This window comes from Podarcis raffonei, chromosome 17 (genome assembly GCF_027172205.1).
Source record: "Podarcis raffonei isolate rPodRaf1 chromosome 17, rPodRaf1.pri, whole genome shotgun sequence".
NCBI classification, from domain to species: Eukaryota; Metazoa; Chordata; class Lepidosauria; order Squamata; family Lacertidae; genus Podarcis; species Podarcis raffonei.
In genome coordinates this window covers 4,086,946-4,112,467 of record NC_070618.1, presented here as the reverse complement: position 1 = coordinate 4,112,467, position 25,522 = coordinate 4,086,946, and the positions used below count along the sequence as shown (strand labels likewise).

The 25,522-nt window shown below is 41.9% G+C and overlaps 2 protein-coding genes across 2 annotated transcripts; both read left to right on the top strand.

Moving 5' to 3' along the window:
* Window positions 1-6,054: 6,054 nt before the first annotated feature.
* On the top strand, window positions 6,055-10,231 carry LOC128405317 (taste receptor type 2 member 1-like). The gene is made up of 3 exons (XM_053371842.1): window positions 6,055-6,262; window positions 9,739-10,081; window positions 10,176-10,231. The coding sequence occupies exons 1-3, from the start codon at window positions 6,059-6,061 to the stop codon at window positions 10,229-10,231; spliced, it is 603 nt and encodes a 200-aa protein (XP_053227817.1). The 5' UTR covers window positions 6,055-6,058.
* A 3,895-nt stretch (window positions 10,232-14,126) lies between these two features.
* LOC128405316 (taste receptor type 2 member 40-like) lies at window positions 14,127-14,990 on the top strand. The gene has a single exon (XM_053371841.1). It carries the CDS (start codon window positions 14,127-14,129, stop codon window positions 14,988-14,990), a length of 864 nt encoding a protein of 287 aa, XP_053227816.1.
* The last annotated feature ends 10,532 nt before the right edge of the window (window positions 14,991-25,522 follow it).

The window sequence follows — 25,522 nt, the reverse complement described above, 5'->3', positions numbered from 1 at the left end:
CCAAGGAACTGATAAAGTTCATTACTGGGACAGTGTGATTTTTGCAGCTGTTGTCAAAGTTGCAAAACAACAAAGCACGAGACGGAGCAATGGAGAAATTTCTGAAACAACTATGGGATATTAGCTCCACCCAAGGCATGAGGGAGAACAATCAGGAAAAGTGAGGGGGGACGACAGGACTTGCAAGGATAATTACCCTCAATCATCCTGCTCCCCTGTGATACATTTCTCACTGCCACTTAAGTGGTTGAAGGGCTGTAAATGGAGTTTGCAAAGATAAGAGGGTGTCATCTGCAAACATACTTTGTGTACCTCATTCTGCACAATAACTGTCTGTAGATGCGTCTCCATGCGCTATGGCAAATGGAGAGTGCCATAGTGCTTCTTGTAGTGTTTCTAAACTGATAGGAAGGAGCACAGATTTAGATTGGTTGATTTGCAATCCTGCTCCCCTGTGATACATTTCTCACTGCCACTTAAGTGGTTGAAGGGCTGTAAATGGAGTTTGCAAAGATAAGAGGGTGTCATCTGCAAACATACTTTGTGTACCTCATTCTGCACAATAACTGTCTGTAGATGCGTCTTTGTATAGTTGGATGCCTAGTACCTCCATGAACAATACAAACAGCAATGGCAACAGAGGGCAGCCCTGCTGGGTGTCCCTTAAGAGGTCAAAACCTGAGTGTCAAATCCATTGATTGCTTAAAGAGGGGCAAGTACTACTAAAACAATGAATCAATTCTTTAAAAAAAATATTCTATTGGCATGCACAATTGAACACCCTGTTTTATTTCTCTGACCAATTAGAACCACGTCCCTCACAAACACAATAAATTTATGAAATCATTTGATAGACATGTCTGTTTTCAGATGGATTAAAAATAATCATACTAGTGAACAAACATTAATCAAGATAAACAAATCCTAAAAGAATCATGTATCACTGCTTGTCAAGCCAGATGCAAAGATGATATTTAGCACCACTGTCAAATTTGCGAATATGACAGCAGTATATATGATATAGGTTTAGTAATGGAATCTTCCAGATGTGATTTGCATTTGCACAGAATCAACAAATGAAAATAGCTTGCTCCCCTCCCTGCAAGTTTCTCTATTCTGGAAAGAAGGCAGAAGTATTCTGCTCTCCACTGGTCATATAAAGGGCAGCATCAGCATCAGCCTGTGCTAATATTACACATTACACTGGAAGAAACGCTTCTATTTCATGCTCAGAAAGATGGCTACCTTATTTGAATTGTTTGGCTTCGTTCTTCTGGTGATTGAAACCCTCACAGGAATGGTGGGAAATGGATTCATTGCTATCGTTAACTGCATTGACTGGTTTAGAAGCCGAAAAATATCTCCAGCTGACATGATCCTGAGTTGTCTTAGCTTGTCCAGATTTGCATTTCATGCTGTTATGATACAGGTTGCAATATTCAACCTCTTTCTCGTGAACCCTGTTCTGATGCTGAAGATAAACATTGCATATGATTCCTCATCGGTATATCTTAATACGGCTAGCCTTTGGTTTGCCGCTTGGCTCAGTGTCTTGTACTGTGTAAAAATTGCTAACTTCTCTCACCCTGTATTCCTGCAAATGAAGCGGAAATTCCCTGGGTTGGTGCCTTGGCTGCTTCTGGGGACTGTGGTCTTCTCTGCAATCACCACCACTGTGGCAATAACAGGCAGTATCATTGTGTCTAAATGTAATCCTTTTGAATCACATATAAACAATAGCAGTGACTCAGGAATTAACACATCCAATTCCTGTGAGTTTCTTATCCTACTATATATTCTTCCAAATCTCTTTCCCTTCACGATATTTTTGTTCTCATCCATTTTATTGCTAACTTCTCTGTGGAGGCACAAAAATCTTCTACGAAACAGTGCGAGTGATGCCAGCAGAGAAGTTCACCTGAATGCCATCAAAGCCCTGGCTTCTTTCTCCATTCTCTACGTAACTAACGTTTTTGTGGGAAATTTGTCAATAGTTTTTTCTCGGATGGGCATTTATGACATTGGAGTGCATTTCATTTTTTTAAATGTGCTTGCTGCATATTCCTCTGGTCATGCTCTTATCCTGATCTTCATCAGTCCCAAACTGAAACAGGAATCAGTAAGGATGTTACATCAACTAAGATGCTGAACGAAGCATTGAATGAATGAATGAATGAATGAATGAATGCACTATCGTGTCAAGACTGAACAGCAAGTGTTCTACCAATATAGGTTCCTTCTTAGTTCTGTGCTTTACTTTCATATATACATATTAACTTCCTCCCCATTATTTACACAGCATTGTGAGGTGGCCTGTATATGGTTAATCAGAGCTCTGAAGATGCTGATTTTTTATTAATGGCTGCAGCTCTTTCCTTGAATGCGCAATTCACCTGTATGTTATGTGCCTCAGAGAGAGCAAGCAGCATTGAAATGGGAATGAACAGGGACGAAATAAGCTGAAAGTAGAGGATCCAGCCTTTCTGGGGGGAATCTTCTGCCTGAAGTAGGAGATAATCTTCTGGGACACTTTCCAATCCTGCAATTTTAAATGTGGTATCTGCTAAAACCAGTCTAACTAGGTAGAATGTTGAAGATTACTTTCGTAGACGTATCGTTTGTTACAATGTTTGCAGGTAGATAGCAGAGAATGACTAAGGAATATACAGATATTGTATCTAAAAACCAGGGACAGGTGGGAATGCACATCACTCGCAGCTCGTCTAAGTACCTGGCTCTCGCTCCGGTATGGATTGTGGGAGGCAGGGAGATGCTAAGTGCAAAAGCACTTTGCCTGCTGATAATCCTCCCCTGTTGCCATTAAGAAACAGAAGTTCTCCTGTTAATTAGAGCTTAATTTGGACTAATGTACATGCGCATGCGAGAATAGATGAGAGCATAAACTGCGGAACTCAACCAGCTGCGAGGTCTTTAAGGTCTGAACTTGAGAGATGATGTCATTCAGTACAAAAGGTGGGGGAAGGGGAGCCTATGGCGGCTTTATATGAAGTTTTCTTCTCTACGTTTATGATTCGGCAACCCTCCCTTGAATGCTAGTTCAGATTGTATATGTGCAAGTGAGGAGGGATGAAACTGGATTGTACATATGGAATATAACATTAAATGGAACTGTGTGTGTAAAAAAAACACCAAGGAAAAAGGGAGGGAAGCTCAATGTTGCAAGAGGTTTGCGATGGAAGCTTAGAGCTGACTCTTCCCCATCCTTTATTATTTACAGACTGAACGGAATAATGTTAAAAGGACTTGGAATTCAATATAATTCGAAGTACAACCGTTCCGTTATCTCCAGCTGGATGGAAGGATGAAAGGAATCTGTGAACTTGCCAAGGAACTGATAAGGTTCATTACTGGGACAGTGTGATTTTTGCAGCTGTTGTCAAAGTTGCAAAACAACGAAGCACGGGACGGAGCAATGGAGAAATTTCTGAAACAACAATGGGATATTAGCTCCACCCAAGGCATGAGGGAGAACAGCAACAACCGGGAAAAGAGAGACATAACATTTTACAAGGACAGGAAGAAACATCACGGACAGAATAATTGTCACACACAGGAAGATCAAGGATATAGTTTGAGTGCCTCACTTGTAGTTTCATGAATCATTTAATGTGTCAACATGAATAGAAATTATTAATATTTCAGCTCTTGTATTATTATTTTGATTGGAATGTAATTGAAATTAATAACATTTTGGAAGGCATAAATAAAGAAACTCTTCATACCATCAATTCTAGCATGCGGGGGGGGGCACCAAATTATATAATTTGGTATTTGAATGATTGGTATTACTCTGTATTATAATTGGCATTGTTATAATGAGACTATTATTGGACTATAATTGAAAACTAATTAAAGTTATTATCAAAAAGAAAGAAAGAAAAGTCTGGTCTCTGCTCTGTTTCCTGCGAAAGCCTGCTAGTGGTGGATAGTCTTAATTGTACCTCAAGTTACAAATGCCTCAGGTTACAAACTCCACTAACCTGGAAGAGTTACCTTGAGTTGAGATCTTTGCCCCAGGATGAGAACGGAAATCGTGTGCCGGCGGCACAGTGGCAGAAAGAGGCCCCAATAGCAAAAGCACGCCTCTAGTTAAGAACAGTTTCAGTTTAAGAACGGACCTCTGGAACAAATTAAGTACGTAACTAGAGGTACCACTGTATCAGTTTTCGCATTTGCTGAAGAACGGAACAGAGAAGATGCCTATGTTAGGACAGAATAATAGTATTGAAACAGGCATTAAGGAGTTTCCTTCCTGTGTCTGGTCAGCTTGCTCAAGGTCTCTAGTTAGGCTGGTCTGATTACAGCCAGGAGGCCCTGAAAGAGAGGGGAGGGGGAAGGGGAAAGAGGGGAGGGGGGGAAGAAAGGGCAAATGAAGAAATGAATCATCTCCTTGGCGTGGGACTTCCATTCCTTTGTTTTGGACGTGTTCTGCCCTCTCTTTTGTTCTGCTGACTAAATGAGTGTTTGTTGGATCTCCTCTGTCTCTGGCTATTATTGATTCTCTGTGCCAAAAACGGCTGAGATTTGAATAGCGGAGGCAAGAACTGTTTCTTTTTTTATTTGTAAACCATATCTATAATTTCGTTCGCTCCCACTCTGCTTGTTGCTTTAAAATATTAATTTGGCTTCTAGGGGGGTTTGCTGAGTCAGTTATGAAAATTTAAAAAAATATGAAGAATCCATTTTTAGGGTCCCCCCTCCACATACTGACCTTTGCACTGAATGAAGTCTTCTTTCTAATTCACATCTTAACAACCTTGCAGCTGTTTCAATTCAGCAGTTTGTAAGCTTCTCCCAACTCTTCTAGCATGCATCTATACATTACTCCTAATTAAACTTTTAATGAGCGGAAGAATCCCTGCTTCTTAATGATGGTGTAGGAGGGTTACCAACAGGCAAAGTGGTTTTGCACTCAGCATCTCCCTGCCTCCCGTATTCCATATTGGAGCGAAAGCCAGGTACCGAGATGATTTGCAAGTAAAGTCTGTTCCCCCCTGGCGCTGGGGGGACCTTGCAAGGATAATTACCCTCCATCATCCTTGTTTTCTCCTTCGCCAACGATCTCCCATTGTCATGGGCGCTGTCTCCATTAAGGCAGCCAGAACTGGAAGCAATGTCTGCAGTGAAGTTAATACCGAACTACTTAAATTCTCCATGTGCTATGGCAAATGGAGAGTTAGCTAGTAACCAGCTTCTTGTAGTGTTTCTAAATTGATAGGAAGGAGCACAGATTTAGAGTAGTTGATTTGCAATCTTGCTCCCCTGTGATACATTTATCGCTGCCACTTAAGTGGTTGAAGGGCTGTAAATGGATCTTGCAAAGATAAGAGGGTGTCATCTGCAAACATACTTTGTGTACCTCATTCTGCACAATAACACTGTCTGTAGATACGTCTTTGCATAGTTGGATGCCTAGTACCTCCATGAACAATGCAAACAGCAATGGCAACAGAGGGCAGCCCTGCTGGGTGTCCCTTAAGAGGTCAAAACTTGAGCGTCAAATCCATTGATTGCTTAAAGAGGGGCAAGTACTACTAAAACAATGAATCAATTCTAAAAAAAAAAATATTCTATTGGCATGCACAATTGAACACCCTGTTTTATTTCTCTGACCAATTAGAACCACGTTCCTCACAAACACAATAAATTTATGAAATCATTTGATAGACATCTCTGTTTTCAGTTGGATTAAGAATAATAATACTGGTGAACAAACATTAATCAAAATAAACAAATCCTAAAAGAATAATGTAGCCCTGTTTGTCAAGCCCGATGCAAAGATGATATCTAGTACCACTGTCAAATTTGCAAATATGACAGCAGAATATATGATATAGATTTAGTAATGGAATCTTCCAGATGTGATTTGCATTTGCACAGAATCAACAAATGAAAATAGCTCGCTCCCCTCCCTGCAAGTTTCTCTATTCTGGAAAGAAGGCAGAAGTATCTGCTCCCCACTGGTCATATAAAGGGCAGCATCAGCATCAGCCTATACTAATATTACACATTACACTGAAAGAAACACTTCTATTTCATGCTCAGAAAGATGCCTACCTTATTTGAATTGTTTGGCTTCGTTCTTCTGGTGATTGAAACCCTCACAGGAATGGTGGGAAATGGATTCATTGCTATCATCAACTGCATTGACTGGTTTAGAAGCCGAAAACTATCCCCGGCTGACATGATCCTGAGTTGTCTTAGCTTGTTCAGATTTGCATTTCATGCCGTTACGATACAGGTTGCAATATTCAAGCTCTTTTTCGTGGACCCTTTTCTGATGCTGAAGATAAACATTGCATATGATTCCTCATGGCTATTTCTTAATACATCTAGGCTTTGGTTTGCCGCTTGGCTCAGTGTCTTGTACTGTGTAAAAATTGCTAACTTCTCCCACCCTGTATTCCTGCAAATGAAGCGGAAATTCCCTGGGTTGGTGCCTTGGCTGCTTCTGGGGACTGTGGTCTTCTCTGCAATCACCACCACTGTGGCAATAACAGGCAGTATCATTGTGTCTAAATGTAATCCTTTTGAATCACATCTAAACAATAGCAGGACTCAGGAATCAACACATCCAATTCCTGTGAGTTTCTTATCCTACTATATATTTTTCCAAATCTCTTTCCCTTCACGATATTTTTGTTCTCATCCATTTTATTGCTAACTTCTCTGTGGAGGCACAAAAATCTTCTACGAAACAGTGCGAGCGATGCCAGCAGAGAAGTTCACCTGAATGCCATCAAAGCCCTGGCTTCTTTCTCCATTCTGTACGTAACTAACGTTTTTGTGGGAAATTTGTCAATAGTTTTGTCTCGGATGGGCATTTATGACATTGGAGTGCATTTCATTTTTTTAAATGTGATTGCTGCATATTCCTCTGGTCATGCTCTTATCCTGATCTTCATCAGTCCGAAATTGAAACAGGAATCAGTAAGGATGTTACATCAACTAAAATGCTGAACGAAGCATTGATTCATTGATTGATTGATTGATTGATTGATTGATTGAATGAATGAATGAATGAATGCACTATTGTGTCAAGACTGAACATCAAGTGTTCTACCAGTATAGGTTCCTTCTTAGTTCTGTGCTGTACTTTCATATATACATATTAACTTCCTCTCCGTTATTTACACAGCATTGTGAGGTGGCTGGTATATGCTTAATCAGAGCTCTGAAGATGCTGATTTTTTATTAATGGCTGCAGCTCTTTCCTTGAATGCGCAATTCACCTGTATGTTATGTGCCTCAGAGAGAGCAAGCAGCATTGAAATGGGAATGAACAGAGACAAAATAAGCTGAAAGTAGAGGATCCAGCCTTTCTGGGGAGAATCTTCTGCCTGAAGTAGGAGATAATCTTCTGGGACACTTTCCAATCCTGCAATTTGAAATGTGGGATCTGCTAAAACCAGTCTAACTAGGTAGAATGTTGAAGATTACATTCGTAGACGTATCGTTTGTTACAATCTTTGCAGCTAGATAGCAGAGAATGACTAAGGAATATACAGATATTGTATCTAAAAACCAGGGACAGGTGGGAATGCACATCACTCGCAGCTCGTCTAAGTACCTGGCTCTCGCTCCGGTATGGATTGTGGGAGGCAGGGAGATGCTAAGTGCAAAAGCACTTTGCCTGCTGATAATCCTCCCCTGTTGCCATTAAGAAACAGAAGTTCTCCTGTTAATTAGAGCTTAATTTGGACTAATGTACATGCGCATGCAAGAATAGATGAGAACATAAACTGCGGAACTCAACCAGCTGCGAGGTCTTTAAGGTCTGAACTTGAGAGATGATGTCATTCAGTACAAAAGGTGGGGGAAGGGGAGCCTATGGCGGCTTTATATGAAGTTTTCTTCTCTACGTTTATGATTCGGCAACCCTCCCTTGAATGCTAGTTCAGATTGTATATGTGCAAGTGAGGAGGGATGAAACTGGATTGTAGATATGGAATATAACATTAAATGGAACTGTGTGTGTAAAAAAAGGGGGGAAAGGGGGGGAAGCTCTGGAAATTTGCGATGGAAACTTAGAGCTGACACTTCCCCATCCTTTATTATTTAGGGACTGAACTGAATAATGTTAAAAGGACTTGGAATTCAATATAATTTGAAGTACAACCGCTCAGTTATCTCCAGCCTGGCTGATAGATGAAAGGAATCTGCAAACTTGCCAAGGAACTGATAAGGTTCATTACTGGGACAGTGTGATTTTTGCAGCTGTTGTCATATTTGCACAACAACGAAGCACGGGATGGAGCAATGGAGAAATTTCTGAAGCAACAATAGGATATTTGCTCCACCCAAGGCATGAGGGAGAACAGCAACAACCGGGAAAAGACATAACATTTTACAAGGAAAGGAAGAAACATCACGGACAGAATAATTGTCACACACAGGAAGAACAAGGATATAGTTTGAGTGCCTCACTTGTAGTTTCATAAATCATTTATGTGTCAACATGAATAGAAATAATTAATACTGCAGCTCTTGCATTATTATTTTGATTAGAATGTAATTGAAATTAATAACATCTTGGAAGGCAGAAATAAAGAAAATCATCAAACCATCAATTCTAGCATGGGGGGGGCACCTAAATTCTATAATTTGGTATTTGAATGATTGGTATTAGTCATTATATTATAATTTGGCATTGTTATAATGAGACTATTATTGGACTATAATTGAAAACTAATTAAAATTATTATTAAAAAGAAAGAAAGAAAAGTCTGGTCTCTGCTCTGTTTCCTGCGAAAGCCTGCTAGTGGTGGATAGTCTTAATTGTACCTCAAGTTACAAATGCCTCAGGTTACAAACTCCACTAACCTGGAAGAGTTACCTTGAGTTTGTTTTGCCATCTCTTTAGCTAAAGAGGAGGGATAGGGATAGGCAGAACTTGAAAAAATGCAAGAACTTAGGTAACATTTACATTTTTACCACGGCTGTTCACTAAGGCCCTGCTAGTGTCCCTTAAGAGGTTGATAACCTGAGCATCAAATCCATTGATCGCTTAAAGAGGTGCAAGTACTTAGAAAAAAATGAATCAATTATTTAATTTAATAGACACAATTAAACACCCTGTTTTATTTCTCTGCCCAATTTGATCCACATCCCTCACAAACACAATAAATTTAGAAATCATTTGATAGACATCTCTGTTTTCAGGTGGATTAAAAATAATGCTTGTGAACAAACATTAATCAAAATAAACAAATCCTAAAAGAATCATGTATCCCTGTTTATCAAGCCAGATGCAAAGATGATATTTAGCACCACTGTCAAATTTGCAAAAATGACAGCAGAATATATGATATAGGTTTAGTAATGGAATCTTCCAGATGTGATTTGCATTTGCACAGAATCAACAAATGAAAATAGCTCGCTCCCCTCCCTGCAAGTTTCTCTATTCTGGAAAGAAGGCAGAAGTATCTGCTCCCCACTGGTCATATAAAGGGCAGCATCAGCATCAGCCTATACTAATATTACACATTACACTGAAAGAAACACTTCTATTTCATGCTCAGAAAGATGCCTACCTTATTTGAATTGTTTGGCTTCGTTCTTCTGGTGATTGAAACCCTCACAGGAATGGTGGGAAATGGATTCATTGCTATCATCAACTGCATTGACTGGTTTAGAAGCCGAAAACTATCCCCGGCTGACATGATCCTGAGTTGTCTTAGCTTGTTCAGATTTGCATTTCATGCCGTTACGATACAGGTTGCAATATTCAAGCTCTTTTTCGTGGACCCTTTTCTGATGCTGAAGATAAACATTGCATATGATTCCTCATGGCTATTTCTTAATACATCTAGGCTTTGGTTTGCCGCTTGGCTCAGTGTCTTGTACTGTGTAAAAATTGCTAACTTCTCCCACCCTGTATTCCTGCAAATGAAGCGGAAATTCCCTGGGTTGGTGCCTTGGCTGCTTCTGGGGACTGTGGTCTTCTCTGCAATCACCACCACTGTGGCAATAACAGGCAGTATCATTGTGTCTAAATGTAATCCTTTTGAATCACATCTAAACAATAGCAGTGACTCAGGAATCAACACATCCAATTCCTGTGAGTTTCTTATCCTACTATATATTTTTCCAAATCTCTTTCCCTTCACGATATTTTTGTTCTCATCCATTTTATTGCTAACTTCTCTGTGGAGGCACAAAAATCTTCTACGAAACAGTGCGAGCGATGCCAGCAGAGAAGTTCACCTGAATGCCATCAAAGCCCTGGCTTCTTTCTCCATTCTGTACGTAACTAACGTTTTTGTGGGAAATTTGTCAATAGTTTTGTCTCGGATGGGCATTTATGACATTGGAGTGCATTTCATTTTTTTAAATGTGATTGCTGCATATTCCTCTGGTCATGCTCTTATCCTGATCTTCATCAGTCCGAAATTGAAACAGGAATCAGTAAGGATGTTACATCAACTAAAATGCTGAACGAAGCATTGATTCATTGATTGATTGATTGATTGATTGATTGAATGAATGAATGAATGAATGCACTATTGTGTCAAGACTGAACATCAAGTGTTCTACCAGTATAGGTTCCTTCTTAGTTCTGTGCTGTACTTTCATATATACATATTAACTTCCTCTCCGTTATTTACACAGCATTGTGAGGTGGCTGGTATATGCTTAATCAGAGCTCTGAAGATGCTGATTTTTTATTAATGGCTGCAGCTCTTTCCTTGAATGCGCAATTCACCTGTATGTTATGTGCCTCAGAGAGAGCAAGCAGCATTGAAATGGGAATGAACAGAGACAAAATAAGCTGAAAGTAGAGGATCCAGCCTTTCTGGGGAGAATCTTCTGCCTGAAGTAGGAGATAATCTTCTGGGACACTTTCCAATCCTGCAATTTGAAATGTGGGATCTGCTAAAACCAGTCTAACTAGGTAGAATGTTGAAGATTACATTCGTAGACGTATCGTTTGTTACAATCTTTGCAGCTAGATAGCAGAGAATGACTAAGGAATATACAGATATTGTATCTAAAAACCAGGGACAGGTGGGAATGCACATCACTCGCAGCTCGTCTAAGTACCTGGCTCTCGCTCCGGTATGGATTGTGGGAGGCAGGGAGATGCTAAGTGCAAAAGCACTTTGCCTGCTGATAATCCTCCCCTGTTGCCATTAAGAAACAGAAGTTCTCCTGTTAATTAGAGCTTAATTTGGACTAATGTACATGCGCATGCAAGAATAGATGAGAACATAAACTGCGGAACTCAACCAGCTGCGAGGTCTTTAAGGTCTGAACTTGAGAGATGATGTCATTCAGTACAAAAGGTGGGGGAAGGGGAGCCTATGGCGGCTTTATATGAAGTTTTCTTCTCTACGTTTATGATTCGGCAACCCTCCCTTGAATGCTAGTTCAGATTGTATATGTGCAAGTGAGGAGGGATGAAACTGGATTGTAGATATGGAATATAACATTAAATGGAACTGTGTGTGTAAAAAAAGGGGGGAAAGGGGGGGAAGCTCTGGAAATTTGCGATGGAAACTTAGAGCTGACACTTCCCCATCCTTTATTATTTAGGGACTGAACTGAATAATGTTAAAAGGACTTGGAATTCAATATAATTTGAAGTACAACCGCTCAGTTATCTCCAGCCTGGCTGATAGATGAAAGGAATCTGCAAACTTGCCAAGGAACTGATAAGGTTCATTACTGGGACAGTGTGATTTTTGCAGCTGTTGTCATATTTGCACAACAACGAAGCACGGGATGGAGCAATGGAGAAATTTCTGAAGCAACAATAGGATATTTGCTCCACCCAAGGCATGAGGGAGAACAGCAACAACCGGGAAAAGACATAACATTTTACAAGGAAAGGAAGAAACATCACGGACAGAATAATTGTCACACACAGGAAGAACAAGGATATAGTTTGAGTGCCTCACTTGTAGTTTCATAAATCATTTATGTGTCAACATGAATAGAAATAATTAATACTGCAGCTCTTGCATTATTATTTTGATTAGAATGTAATTGAAATTAATAACATCTTGGAAGGCAGAAATAAAGAAAATCATCAAACCATCAATTCTAGCATGGGGGGGGCACCTAAATTCTATAATTTGGTATTTGAATGATTGGTATTAGTCATTATATTATAATTTGGCATTGTTATAATGAGACTATTATTGGACTATAATTGAAAACTAATTAAAATTATTATTAAAAAGAAAGAAAGAAAAGTCTGGTCTCTGCTCTGTTTCCTGCGAAAGCCTGCTAGTGGTGGATAGTCTTAATTGTACCTCAAGTTACAAATGCCTCAGGTTACAAACTCCACTAACCTGGAAGAGTTACCTTGAGTTGAGAACTTTGCCCCAGGATGAGAACGGAAATCGTGTGCTGGCGGCACAGCGGCAGGAAGAGGCCCCATTAGCGAAAGCACGCCTGTATTTAAGAACAGTTTCTGCCCACTCTTTTGCTTAGCTGAATAAACAAGTGTTTGTTGGATCTCCTCTGTCTCTGGCTATTATTGATTCTCTGTGCCAAAGACGGCTGAGATTCGAATAGCGGAGTCAACAACAGTTTCTTTTTTTTATTTGTAAACCATATCTATAATCTAGTTCGCTCCCACTCTTCTTGTTGCTTTAAAATATTAATTTGGCTTCTAGGGGGGTTTCCTGAGTCAGTTATGAAAATTTAAAAAAATATGAAGAATACATTTTTAGGGTCCCCCCCTCCACATACTGACTTTTGCACTGAATGAAGTCTTCTTTTTAATTCACATCTTAACAACCTTGCAGCTGTTTCAATTCAGCAGTTTGTAAGCTTCTCCCAACTCTTCTAGCATGCATCTATACATTACTCCTAATTAAACTTTTAATGAGCGGAAGAATCCCTGCTTCTTAATGATGGTGTAGGAGTGTTACCAACAGGCAAAGTGGTTTTGCACTCAGCATCTCCCTGCCTCCCGTATTCCATATTGGAGCAAAAGCCAGGTACCAAGACGATCTGCAAGTGAAGTCTGTTCCCCCCTGGCGCTGGGGGGACCTTGCAAGGATAATTACCCTCAATCATCCTTGTTTTCTCCTTCGCCAACGATCTCCCATTGTCATGGGAGCTGTCTCCATTAAGGCAGCCAGAACTGGAAGTCGTGTCTACAGTGAAGTTAATACTGAACTACTTAAATTCTCCATGTGCTATGGCAAATGGAGAGTTAACTAGTAACCAGCCTCTTGTAGTGTTTCTAAATTGATACGAAGAAGCACAGATTTAGAGTAGTTGATTTGCAATCCTGCTACCCTGTGATACATTTATCGCTGCCACTTAAGTGGTTAAAGGGCTGTTATTGGATTTTGCAAAGATAAGAGGGTGTCATCTGCCAACATACTCACTTTGTGTACCACATCCTGCACAATGACACCCTCTGTAGAACGCCTCTTTGTATAGTTGGATGCCTAGTACCTCCATGAACAATGCAAACAGCAATGGCAACAGAGGGCAGCCCAGCTGGGTGTCCCTTAAGAGGTCAAAACCTGAGCGTCAAATCCATTGATTGCTTAAAGAGGGGCAAGTACTACAAAAACAATGAATCAATTCTTAAAAAAAATCTTCTATTGGCATGCACAATTGAACACCCTGTTTTATTTCTCTGACCAATTAGAACCACGTTCCTCACAAACACAATAAATTTATGAAATTATTTGATAGACATCTCTGTTTTCAGATGGATTAAGAATAATAATACTGGTGAACAAACATTAATCAAAATAAACAAATCCTAAAAGAATCATGTATCCCTGTTCGTCAAGCCAGATGCAAAGATGATATTTAGCACCACTGTCAAATTTGCAAATATGACAGCAGAATATATGATATAGATTTAGTAATGGAATCTTCCAGATGTGATTTGCATTTGCACAGAATCAACAAATGAAAATAGCTTGCTCCCCTCCCTGCAAGTTTCTCTATTCTGGAAAGAAGGCAGAAGTATTCTGTTCTCCACTGGTAATATAAAGGGCAGCATCAGCATCAGCCTATGCTAATATTACACATTACACTGAAAGAAACGTTTCTATTTCATGCTCAGAAAGATGCCTACCTTATTTGAATTGTTTTGCTTCGTTCTTCTGGTCATTGAAACCCTCACAGGAATGGTGGGAAATGGATTCATTGCTATCATCAACTGCATTGACTGGTTTAGAAGCCGAAAACTATCACCGGCGGACATGATCCTGATTTGTCTCACCTTGTTCAGATTTGCATTTCATGCCGTTACGATACAGGTTGCAATATTCAACCTCTTTTTTGTGGACCCTGTTCTGATGCTGAAGATAAACATTGCATATGATTCCTCATGGCTATTTCTTAATACGGCTAGCCTTTGGTTTGCCACTTGGCTCAATGTCTTGTACTGTGTAAAAATCGCTAGCTTCTCCCACCCTCTCTTCCTGCAAATGAAGCGGAGATTCCCTGGGTTGGTGCCTTGGCTGCTTCTGGGGACTGTGGTCTTCTCTGCAATCACCACCACTGTGGCATTAACAGGCAACAACATTTTTTCTAAATGTAATCTATTTGAATCACATCTAAACAAGAACAATGACTCAGCAATTAACACATCCAATTCCTGTGAGTTTCTTATCCTACTATATATTTTTCCGTATCTCTTTCCCTTCACGATGTTTTTGTTCTCATCCATTTTATTACTAACTTCTCTATGGAGGCACAAAAATCTGTTACAAAACAGTGCAAGGGATGTCAGCACAGAAGCTCACCTGAATGCCATCAAAGCCCTGGCTTCTTTCTCCATTCTCTACGTAACTAACGTTTTTGTGGAAATCTTGTCGATAGTTTTGTTTTGGAAGGGCATTAACGACAATGGGGTGCATTTAATTGTTTATAATGTGATTGCTGCTTATTCCATTGGTCATGCCGTTAGCCTGATCTTCATGAGTCCTAAACTGAAACAGGAATCAATCAAGATGCTACATCAGCTAAAATGCTGTATGAAGCATTGAATGAATGAATGAATGAATGAATGCACTATCGTGTCAAGACTGAACAGCAAGTGTTCTACCAATATAGGTTCCTTCTTAGTTCTGTGCTTTCCTTTCATATGTCCATATTAACTTCCTCCAAATTATTTACACAGCATTGTGAGGTGGCTGGTATATGCTTAATCAGAGCTCTGAAGATGCTGGTTTTTTCCTTAATGGCTGCAGCTCTTTCCATGAATGGTCGATTCTCCTGTATGTTATGTGCCTCAGAAAGAGCAAGCAGGACTGCAATGGGAATGAACAGAGACTTGAGAATGAATAAAAGTAAGCCGAAAGTAGAGGATCCAGTTTTTGTAGGGGGACTCTTCTGCCTGAAGTATGAGATAATCTCCTGCGGCACTTTCCAATTCTGTGGTTTTAAGTCTGGGATCTGCTGTCACGGAACTGCCATCGGAGCCAGAGGGAGAGGGAGGGCTCCAGAGGGATTCCGGAGACTGTCCCGGGAGGGAGAGAAGCAGCACATCTTCTGGGGAAGGAAATCAGCGTAGCACCAGTGGAGAAGGGGGGCAGATGGGGGAATTGGCGAGGTGGCTCCATGACTCCTCGCCAGGGACCAGCGGGGAGAGCACGGGTCCTCCGCTGCCCACGCCCTCCCTGCGCAGAAGGCTTCCGCGCAGGGAGAGTAGGCGGAGACTAGGCGTCAAAGAGCTTCTTTGCTGGAAGAAGTTCAAGAAACGCCCACTGACGGATTCTGCCAGCGATTGAGACAGCCACAGGCGAGTGGCTGTCCGGACAGAAAGGGTTCACTCAAGCAACCCAGCCAGGTGTGGCGCCGATTTGCGCACGAGCAACCCCTAGAACCATTACATCCGCTAAACCGCTTTAACTAGGAGGAACGTTGAAGATTACTTTCATAGACATATCATTTCTTCAAATGTTTGCAGGTAGATGATAGAGAGTGACTAAAGAATATACAGATATTGTTCCTGAAAAGCAAGTCCTGCAAGCAAGGGATTTGTATAAATAACAAAAGCCTGACAGTTTTGAGTCAGGCTGTGTACGCATTTCCATTTTCCCCCAGCTCTAATTCTAGCGCACTCCCACCACTTGTGTTTGAATCCAAGCACACGTGACTTAAGCCACAATCCTTATGTGTCCTGCAGCATCTTGAGAAATGCTGGTGTTCAATGTCTTTCCCCTCAAACCAGCTTCCATCTGATAGAAAGCTATAAGTTGCGGTATCTTTTTAAATTTTATTCAGCTATTATGTTTGCTAGTCCGTTTCCTTACCAAGTAATTCAGAGAGACTTACACTAAAAAAAAACTTAAACTAAAGCCCAGGCGTAAAGAAAAGACTTTACAGTGGTACCTTGGGTTAAGAACTTAATTCGTATGGAGGTCTGTTCTTAACCTGAAACGGTTCTTAACCTGAAGCACCACTTTAACTAATGGGGCCTCCTGCTGCCGCTGTGCCACCGCTGCATGATTTCTGTTCTCATCCTGAAGCAAAGTTCTTAACCCAAGGTAATATTTCTGGGTTAGCGGGGTCTGCAACCTGAAGCATATGTAACCCGAGGTACCACTGTACTTGGGGGCTAAAACTGGATGGTGGTGGTGGCGGCAGGCCTGCCTCCCTGGGAAGAGCATTCCACAAGTGAGGGGCCACCACTGAGAAGGCCTTTTCTCATGTCACCACCCTCCAAATTTCCCATGGAGGAGAAACACAAATAAGGGCCTCGGATGATGACAGCATGATCCACTTTGGTTCTCCTGGAAGAGGCAGCTAAGCTGAGATGTATATTTTTCGAACAGCTCTTCAGCATACACACGACACCCCACTGAATTGGAGTTGGGGGCGACGCAGGTGCAGGAAAACAAATCAGGTAATGCAAAACGGTTGAAAGACATCCCCACCCGCTTTTGATTTGAGATGTAGCAGTGCGAGTGAGGGACAAACCACTAATTTATACCGAGCTCTAGGAAATGAGAGCGAGAGAGTGCTGAATTGATTTCTAAAAGGATCAGATGGTGCTGGCTGTCTCTCTGAAAATCTGACTGGGGAGCCGAGAGCTATTAGACATCTGTTGGAGTGCTTAATGCTAAATTTTCACCTGTCTTCTATTTGTATATTTCTAAGTAAGCACAACTATTTCAAAATGCCATCAAGCATCCCTCTAAGCCTATTCCAAAGGAAACAAAATGTCTGAAACTTCTCACTGCTTAGAGACTTTATGTGTTCTTAACAGTATAAGGTAAAGGTAAAGGGACCCCTGACCATTAGGTCCAGTCGTGGACGACTCTGGGGTTGCGGCGCTCATCTCGCTCTATAGGCCGAGGGAGCAGGCGTTTGTCCGCAGACAACTTCCAGGTTATGTGGCCAGCATGACTAAGCTGCTTCTGGTGAACCAGAGCAGCGCACAGAAACGTCGTTTACCTTCCTGCAGGAGCGGTACCTATTTATCCACTTGCACTTTGACGTGCTTTCGAACTGCTAGGTTGGCATGAGCAGGGACTGAGCAACGGGAGCTCACCCCGTCATGGGGATTTGAACCGCTGACCTTCTGATCAGCAAGTCCTAGGCTCTGTGGTTTAACTAGCTATTGCAAAATCACTAAGTTCCTAGTGGTGGTTGTTTTTTGGGGGTGAGGGTTGTTGTTGTTTTATTACTATTATTTCTATCCAATGCGAACAGCAATGGCAACAGAGGGCAGCCCTGCTAGGTGTCCGTTAAGAGGTTGATAACCTGAGCGTCAAATCCATTGATTGCTTAAAGAGGGGCAAGAACACAGAAAACAATGAATCAATTCTTTTAAAAATTCTTCTATTGGCATGCACAATTAAACACCTTGGTTTATTTCTCTGACCATTTAGAACCATGTTCCTCACAAACACAATAAATTTATGAAATCATTTGATAGAAATCTCTGTTTTCAGATGGATTAAAAATAATCATATTGGTGAACCAACATTAATCAAAATAAACAAATCCTAAAAGAATCATGTATCACTGCTTGTCAAGCCAGATGCAAAGATGATATTTAGCACCACTGTCGAATTAGCAAAAATGACAGCAGAATATATGATATAGATTTAGTAATGGAATCTTCAGATGTGATTTGCATCCAAACAGAATCAACAAATGAAAATAGCTCACTCCCCTGCCTGCAAGTTTCTCTATTCTGGAAAGAAGGCAGAAGTATCTGCTCCCCACTGGTAATATAAAGAGCAGCATCAGCATAAGCCTATGCTAATATTACGCATTACACTGGAAGAAACGCTTCTATTTCATGCTCAGAAAGATGCCCACCTTATTTGAATTGTTTGGCTTCGTTCTTCTGGTGATTGAAACCCTCACAGGAATGGTGGGAAATGGATTCATTGCTATCATTAACTGCATTGACTGGTTTAGAAGACGAAAACTATCCCCGGCTGACATGATCCTGAGTTGTCTTAGCTTGTTCAGATTTGCATTTCATGCCGTTTTGATACAGGCTGAAATATCCAACCTCTTTTTCGTGGACCCTTTTCTGATGCCGAAGATAAACATTTCATCTGATTCCTCATGGATGTTTCTAAATACAGCTAGCCTTTGGTTTGCCGCTTGGCTCAGTGTTTTGTACTGTATAAAAATCGCTAACTTTTCCCACCCTCTCTTCCTGCAAATGAAGCGGAGATTCCCTGGGCTGGTGCCTTGGCTGCTTCTGGGGACAGTGGTCTTCTCTGCAATCACCACCACTGTGACAATAACAGGCATTATTATGACTAAATGTAATCATAATCTATTTGAATCACATCTAAACAATAACAATGCCTCAGCAATTAACATGACCAATTCCTGTGCGTTTTTTATCCTACTTGATATTTTATCAAATTTCCTTCCTTTCATGATATTTTTTATCTCATCCATTTTATTACTAACTTCTCTGTGGAGGCACAAAAATCTGTTACAAAACAGTGCAAGGGATGTCAGCACAGAAGTTCACCTGAATGCCATCAAAGCCCTGGCTTCTTTCTCCATTCTCTATGTAACTAATGTTTTTGTGGAAATCTTGTCAATAGTTTTCTTTTGGATGGGCATTAATGACAATCGGGTGCATTTAATTCTTTTTAATGTGATTGCTGCATATTCCTCTGGTCATGCCATTATCCTAATCTTCATGAGTCCAAAACTGAAACAGGAATTAATCAAGATGGTACATCAACTAAAATACTGAATGAAGTATTGAATAAATGAATGCACTATCATGTCAAAACTGAAAAGCAAGTGTTCTACCAATGTAGGTTCCTTCTTAGTTCTGTGCTTTACTTTCATATATACATATTAACTTCCTCCCCGTTATTTACACAGCATTGTGTCGTGGCTAGTATATGCTTAATCAGAGCTCTGAAGATGCTGTTTTTTTCTTAATGGCTGCAGCTCTTTCCTTGAATGGTCAATTCACCTGTATGTTATGTGCCTCAGAGAGAGCAAGCAGCATTGAAATGGGAATGAACAGAGATGAAATAAGCTTAAAATAAAGGATCCAGCCTTTCTGGGGAGAATCTTCTGCCTGAAGTAGGAGATAATCTTCTGGGACACTTTCCAATCCTGTAATTTTAAATGTGGGATCTGCTAAAACCAGTCTAACTAGGTAGAATGTTGAAGATTACTTTCGTAGACGCGTCGTTTGTTACAATGTTTGCAGGTAGATAACAGAGAATGGCTAAGGAATATAAATTGGTACCTCGGGTTAAGAACTTAATTTGTTCCAGAGGTCCGTTCTTAACCTGAAACTGTTCTTAACCGGAGGTACCACTTCAGCTAATGGGGCCTCCCACTGCCGCCGCACGATTTCTGTTCTCATCCTGAAGGAAAGTTCTTAACCCGAGGTACTATTTCTGGCTTAGCAAGAGGCCCCATTAGTGAAAGCACGCCTCTAGTTAAGAACAGTTTCAGGTTAAGAACGGACCTCCGGAATGAATTAAGTTCATAACTAGAGGTACCACTGTATCAGGAAGGAGCGTATCCACCCCCATCGTTCTGCCCGGATGCTGAGGTCCAGCGCCGAGGGCCTTCTGGCGGTTCCCTCATTGCGAGAAGCAAAGTTACAGGGAACCAGGCAGAGGGCCTTCTCGGTAGTGGCGCCTGCCCTGTGGAACGCCCTCCCATCGGATGTCAAAGTGATAAATAACTACCTGACATTCAGAAGACATCTTAAGGCAGCCCTGTTCAGGGAAGTTTTTAATCTGTGATATTTTAGTGTATTTTTGGTTTTCTATGGAAGCCGCCCAGAGTGGCTGGGGAAACCCAGCCAGATGGGCGGGGTACAAATAATAAATTATTATTATTATTATTATTATCAGCTTTCGTACTTGCTGAAGAATGGAACAGAGAAGGTGCCTATGTTAGGATAGAATAATAGTATTGAAACAGGCGTTGAGGAGTTTCCTTCCTGTGTCTGGTCAGCTTGCTCAAGGTCTCTAGTTAGGCTGGTCTGATTACAGCCAGGAGGCCCTGAAAGAGAGGGGGAAAGAGGGAAGGGGGGAAAGAAAGAGCTTATAAAGAAATAAGAATCATCTCCTCAGTGCGGCACTTCCATTCCTTTGTTTTGGATGTGTTCTGCCCTCTCTTTTGCTCAGCTAAATAAACGAGTGTTTGTTGGATCTCCTCTGTCTCTGGCTATTATTGATTCTCTGTGCCAAAGCCACTGAGATTCGAATAATTAAACTTTTAATGAGCGGAAGAACCTCTGCTTCTTAATGGTGGCAGAGTCACAATTCTGCAGGCGCAATTCCTTCACGGCCCCTAATATGGTGACCAATGATCTCCACAGCAAGGTCTTTAAGACAAGCAACCTACAGAGCCAGACGGCACAGCCCGTGTACAAGGTGGGCGGGCGCGTTGACCTGCTGCTGACTGCACTGCGGGTGTCCAGCCTAAATACCCCATTAGTGGACCAGAGTGAAGACTTGCTCCCTCCGGTTGGCCTCTGAAGCCCTGCCTCTCATGTTGCCCCCTCACTGGACAGTTTAAATCTTATATTTTGGCAGCGTATCCTGTCATCCTCAGCGGCAGGCTGGCGCTTCAAGAAACAGCCAGCCACAAATACGGAGGGGCCACCTTCTGTGGGGTGTGAAACACAGAGCAGTCAAATACAACATTACTAGAGTGGACATGTTTAGACATGGGGAGGGATGTTTGTTCAGCCAGTAGATAAACTTACTGTTTCCTCCCGGGCTGGGACAAACTTCCTCCACATGTGGCCAGAGGTGGGCGTGACCTCACCTGTGCAGGTAACAAAAGTACAGGACTGGCCAGTACATCTCCTTCTTCTCCATTTTGCTTTCATCGAAGAAGAATCAGCCTGAGATGCTCTCTTGGCTTCCAGCCAAGACAGGACAAAGGAACTATCCCCTTATGGAATAGATTCCAGGTGTATATATTTTGTAACTTAAGCCTGCCTTCTGAGATCCTTCTGTTAACAGAATGTGAGTAAACTATTTTATATACTTTTATACAAGACTGTGTCGTGTCTATTCCTCTTGAGGAGGGAATAAAGGGGAATTACCAGGAAAATTATTTTAGAAGCATATACAAGCCTGGCAAAGACATTATCTGCTGTGCACGTTTAAAAAGGGGGAATGTTACTCTGCTTAATTATAGAACTTGTTAACACAAGTTGGGAAGGGTATAATTGATCAATATATCCTCTCCTGCCTCCTTGAACATTCCCACACCTTCCCACCCCCCAAACCCAAGAAGCCATCCCAGGTCACAACCATTAACCTCCCCAAGAAGGGTGTAAGTGATTTTTCTCCCCTATCCTGTCTCTCATGGTGCAGGCTACTGCCTGTGCTGTCATAGGTAACATGAAACTTCACATCCCTAGATGATGCTATAGGGCAAGGACCTCGAAGGCCACCTTCTGGAATCCATACACCGCCACCCACAACAAAAATGGAACAAAACACAGTGCTCCCAAAGATGATATTTAGCACCTATGTGGATATTGCAACTATGACATCAGAACACATGATATTGATTTAGTAATAGAATATTTCCAGGTGTTGTCTTGGTTGTCTTCAATCCTGCCCTGGTTATATTCTTATGGGGTTGAGGTTGTGCTAGATGATCTCCTTTGATTTTTAAGAGTGGGATCTGCTAAACCAGTTGAAGCAGTCGGAATGCTGGATGTTACTTTCATAGAAGTATCCCTTTTGTATACAGTTTGCAGGTAGGTAGCAGAGAATGACTAAGGAATGTGTAAATCAGGTCCTCCTCCCAGAGGGCACATGTTGTGGTGAGATCATCAGGACTGACCTCACCGTTGTGGTTGGGAACGATTGGGCAGCCACAACGACCCAACTGGAAGTCCCAGGTTGCTATGCAGATCTGGCCAATGGGATTTCTCTGAAATAACCAGGGACTTTTTATATACCGCTGCACGTTGCATTGAGCTTCCTCTTTTTTGCTTTGTGCACTGGACCTGAGATGGAGCTCAACGAGAGAGAAAGTGTCTTAAAAACTGGTTGAATATTTTCCTTTTATTACCCCCGTTCTTAGCTCAGAGGCTTTCTTTGCCCTTTCCCCTCTTTCCTTCCTTCCCCCCTTTAAACCTCTTTCTCCCCCCTTCCCCTTCCCCTCTCCCCTATTTCTTAATTCTCCCCCATTTTAGAGCCACCCTGGGATCACCTGTTGCCTTGCCCCTCCAGAGCAGATTGCTCCTGTAACAGAGGCTTTTCTGTGGCTGGGAGCCCATTGTTTTAATTCCCCCTTTTAGGAGGGCTGCACCCAGCTTGTTTTCCTTGGCAACATGGGGGTTTTTTATGGGGCTTTCCCTTCTCAGGAGGATTTGGCTGGCCTGGTTGTTAATGGACATTCTTCCTTAGCCCAGGAGCATTTTTCTGGGTGCATGCATTTATTTTACCCATCCTCTAAGGAGGGTGGGGTGCCTGTTTAGTGCCTTAACTTTAATTGGAACGCCTATATCTTGCACAAAGTGGCAGATACCGTTTGTGGGGACCCCTGATTTTGGCAGGAGCACCATCTTGGATTGCTTGAGAGTGACAGATGCCATTTTGTGTGCTTCTAGTTTTGGCTCAAGTCCCATTTTGAATCCCCTTTAGGCAGCAGTCGCCATCTTGGGGGCCTTGGAATTTTAGCTTCATTGCCTTACTACCAGCCCCTCCTCAATTGCTTAAGCTTAATGCCTCCTAAGAGGATTTCAGCGTCCGCTGATGTTGCCTTGCCTCCTAAAAGAGCCATTAGAGGGCCTTTGCAATCCTTGAGATCGGATCGGTCATCCTTACCACCTAGCCAGGTGTCTAGCCGACTAGAGTCCATTATGTCAGGCTTGGCTGGGGACCCTCGGACCTTGTCATGTTTTTCTGCAGAATTCGATGGCCTACTGCAGCGTTTTAGTTCTGCTGGTGATTCTTACCCAGGGCCTTCCTCATCTACGGTCCTTGAGGCCCATGGTCCTTCTGATTCCAGTGAGGAAGAGGAGGGATTTCCGCCATCCAGTGCTCTATTTAAGGAGTCTCAATTTTCACATATCCCAGTGCCTTCCGCTTTACGCAGGAGCCTTAGGAGCCTGGATGTCCCCAGACAGCGGTGGGATGAGGGGTCTGAGTTGCCCTCCTGTATCTGTCCCCCGATCCAGGTCTTCGGAGGCTGGGAATTCTGCTGGGGCAGGGCCAGTCAGTCACATGCTCTTATAGTTCTTTGCAGACAATGGCTGGATCTTCCGTCCAGGCACCCCCTCTGGCTTCATCTGAGGAAGACAGTTTGCCGATTTCTCAGTGGCCTTCCACTGTGGGGGAGCATCACCAGAGGAAGCATTCAAAAAAGCGTGCCAGGATTGATGGGGAATCAAGATGGGGAAACCTCTTTTTTCACATCTTCCTTGAGCACTGAGGGGGAGGGAGAAGCCTCCATGAATTTCTCTTGGGGCTGTGGAAAGGCCCTTCCTGGCCTCCCAAAATGGGCCTGGGACTGCAGGGCCAATTCACGGGGCAACTCAGGAGTGCAAAGATGGTGCTCTGGTTGAGGATGTTAAAATCCCCACCAACTCTGCCAGCCTCATCGAACCAATGCCTAAACAAACCATTCACTTTCTGTAATCAATTAAGTTGTGGCCAAAATTATGCCAATAACCTAAAACTAAATTCCTTGTCATGCGTAAATTTATTTATTGAGGCGGCTCCTGGGGGTCTTCACACGCAAATACTGTTCTGAAAAGAGGACACTGCAGACAAGGGGTTTGTATATAGAATAATAGACTGACAGTTCCAAATCTAGCTGCCAATACGTTAGCATTCACTCTGGTTAACGTGGTTTGAATCCCACAACCAAAGGTAGAGGCTGAGACATCTCCCCCAGCCGTTGGGTGCTCAAGGATGGTGGCCGGGCTGTGCCACACTGCAACAGACACATCACAATTCAGGTCAGGGAGCAGGTACAGGGAGTGGAAGGGGGAAATCATTTGGGGGGACAACAACAATTGTTGTTCCCTGTTTAGGGAAGCTTTTAATGTCTGAAGAACTATCGTATTTTAATATTTTGTTGGAAGCTGCCCAGAGTGGCTGGGGAAACCCAGCCAGATGGGCAGGGTATAAATATATTATAACAACAACAACAATTTTTATATGCCTCCCATTTGACTGGGTTGCAAGATTTCTCTATAAAAGCAGAAAACCTGGATAAAGTATTTTAATTTCATTAACCATATATTATGTTGAATGTACACAATCAGCTTCGGGGGTTTTAATTCCTCTAGCTTCTACTTTTTTATGGAATGCCACTCTATTGGTCTACATAATGTAACATCCCACTTTAATTATCCAGCTAATTAGAACAAATACCCATTTGATAAAGACATATGTTTTCAAATTGATTAATAATAATAGTAACACTGGTGGACAAAGATTAATCAAAATCAGCAAATTGTGTGTGTGTGTGTAGCCAGATTCAAATACAATAATCAAAATGTCTGTGGAATTTGCACACATGACATCAGAAGAGGCAATATCAATTTAGTAATAGAATCCTTCCAGGATTGATTTGCATCTGAACAGAATCAACAAATGAAAATAACTCCTCAGCTCTCTAAAATCTTTTCTGTCCTAGATAAAAGGCAGAAGTATTGTGCTCCACACAACTCAAATGCATACAGGGTGGTGGCAGCAGCAGATGGAGCAGATGGTGCAAATATTACACATTACAACAGAGTTGAACATTCTCCTTCACGCTCAGAAAGATGTCTACCTTATTTGAATTGTTCGGCTTCATTCTTCTGGTGGTTGTGACCCTCACAGGATTGGCAGGAAATGGATTTATTGCTATCGTTAACTGCATTGACTGGTTTCGAAGCAGAAAACTATCCCCAGCTGACATGATCCTGAGTTGTCTTAGCTTGTTCAGATTTGTATTTCTTGCCATTGTGATACAGACTGCAATTATTATCCTCTTTTTCGAGGACACTTTTCAGAAGAGGGACCTAAGCACTGCATATGATGCCTCATGGCTATTTGTAAATACTGCTGAACTTTGTTTTGCCGCTTTGCTCAGTATT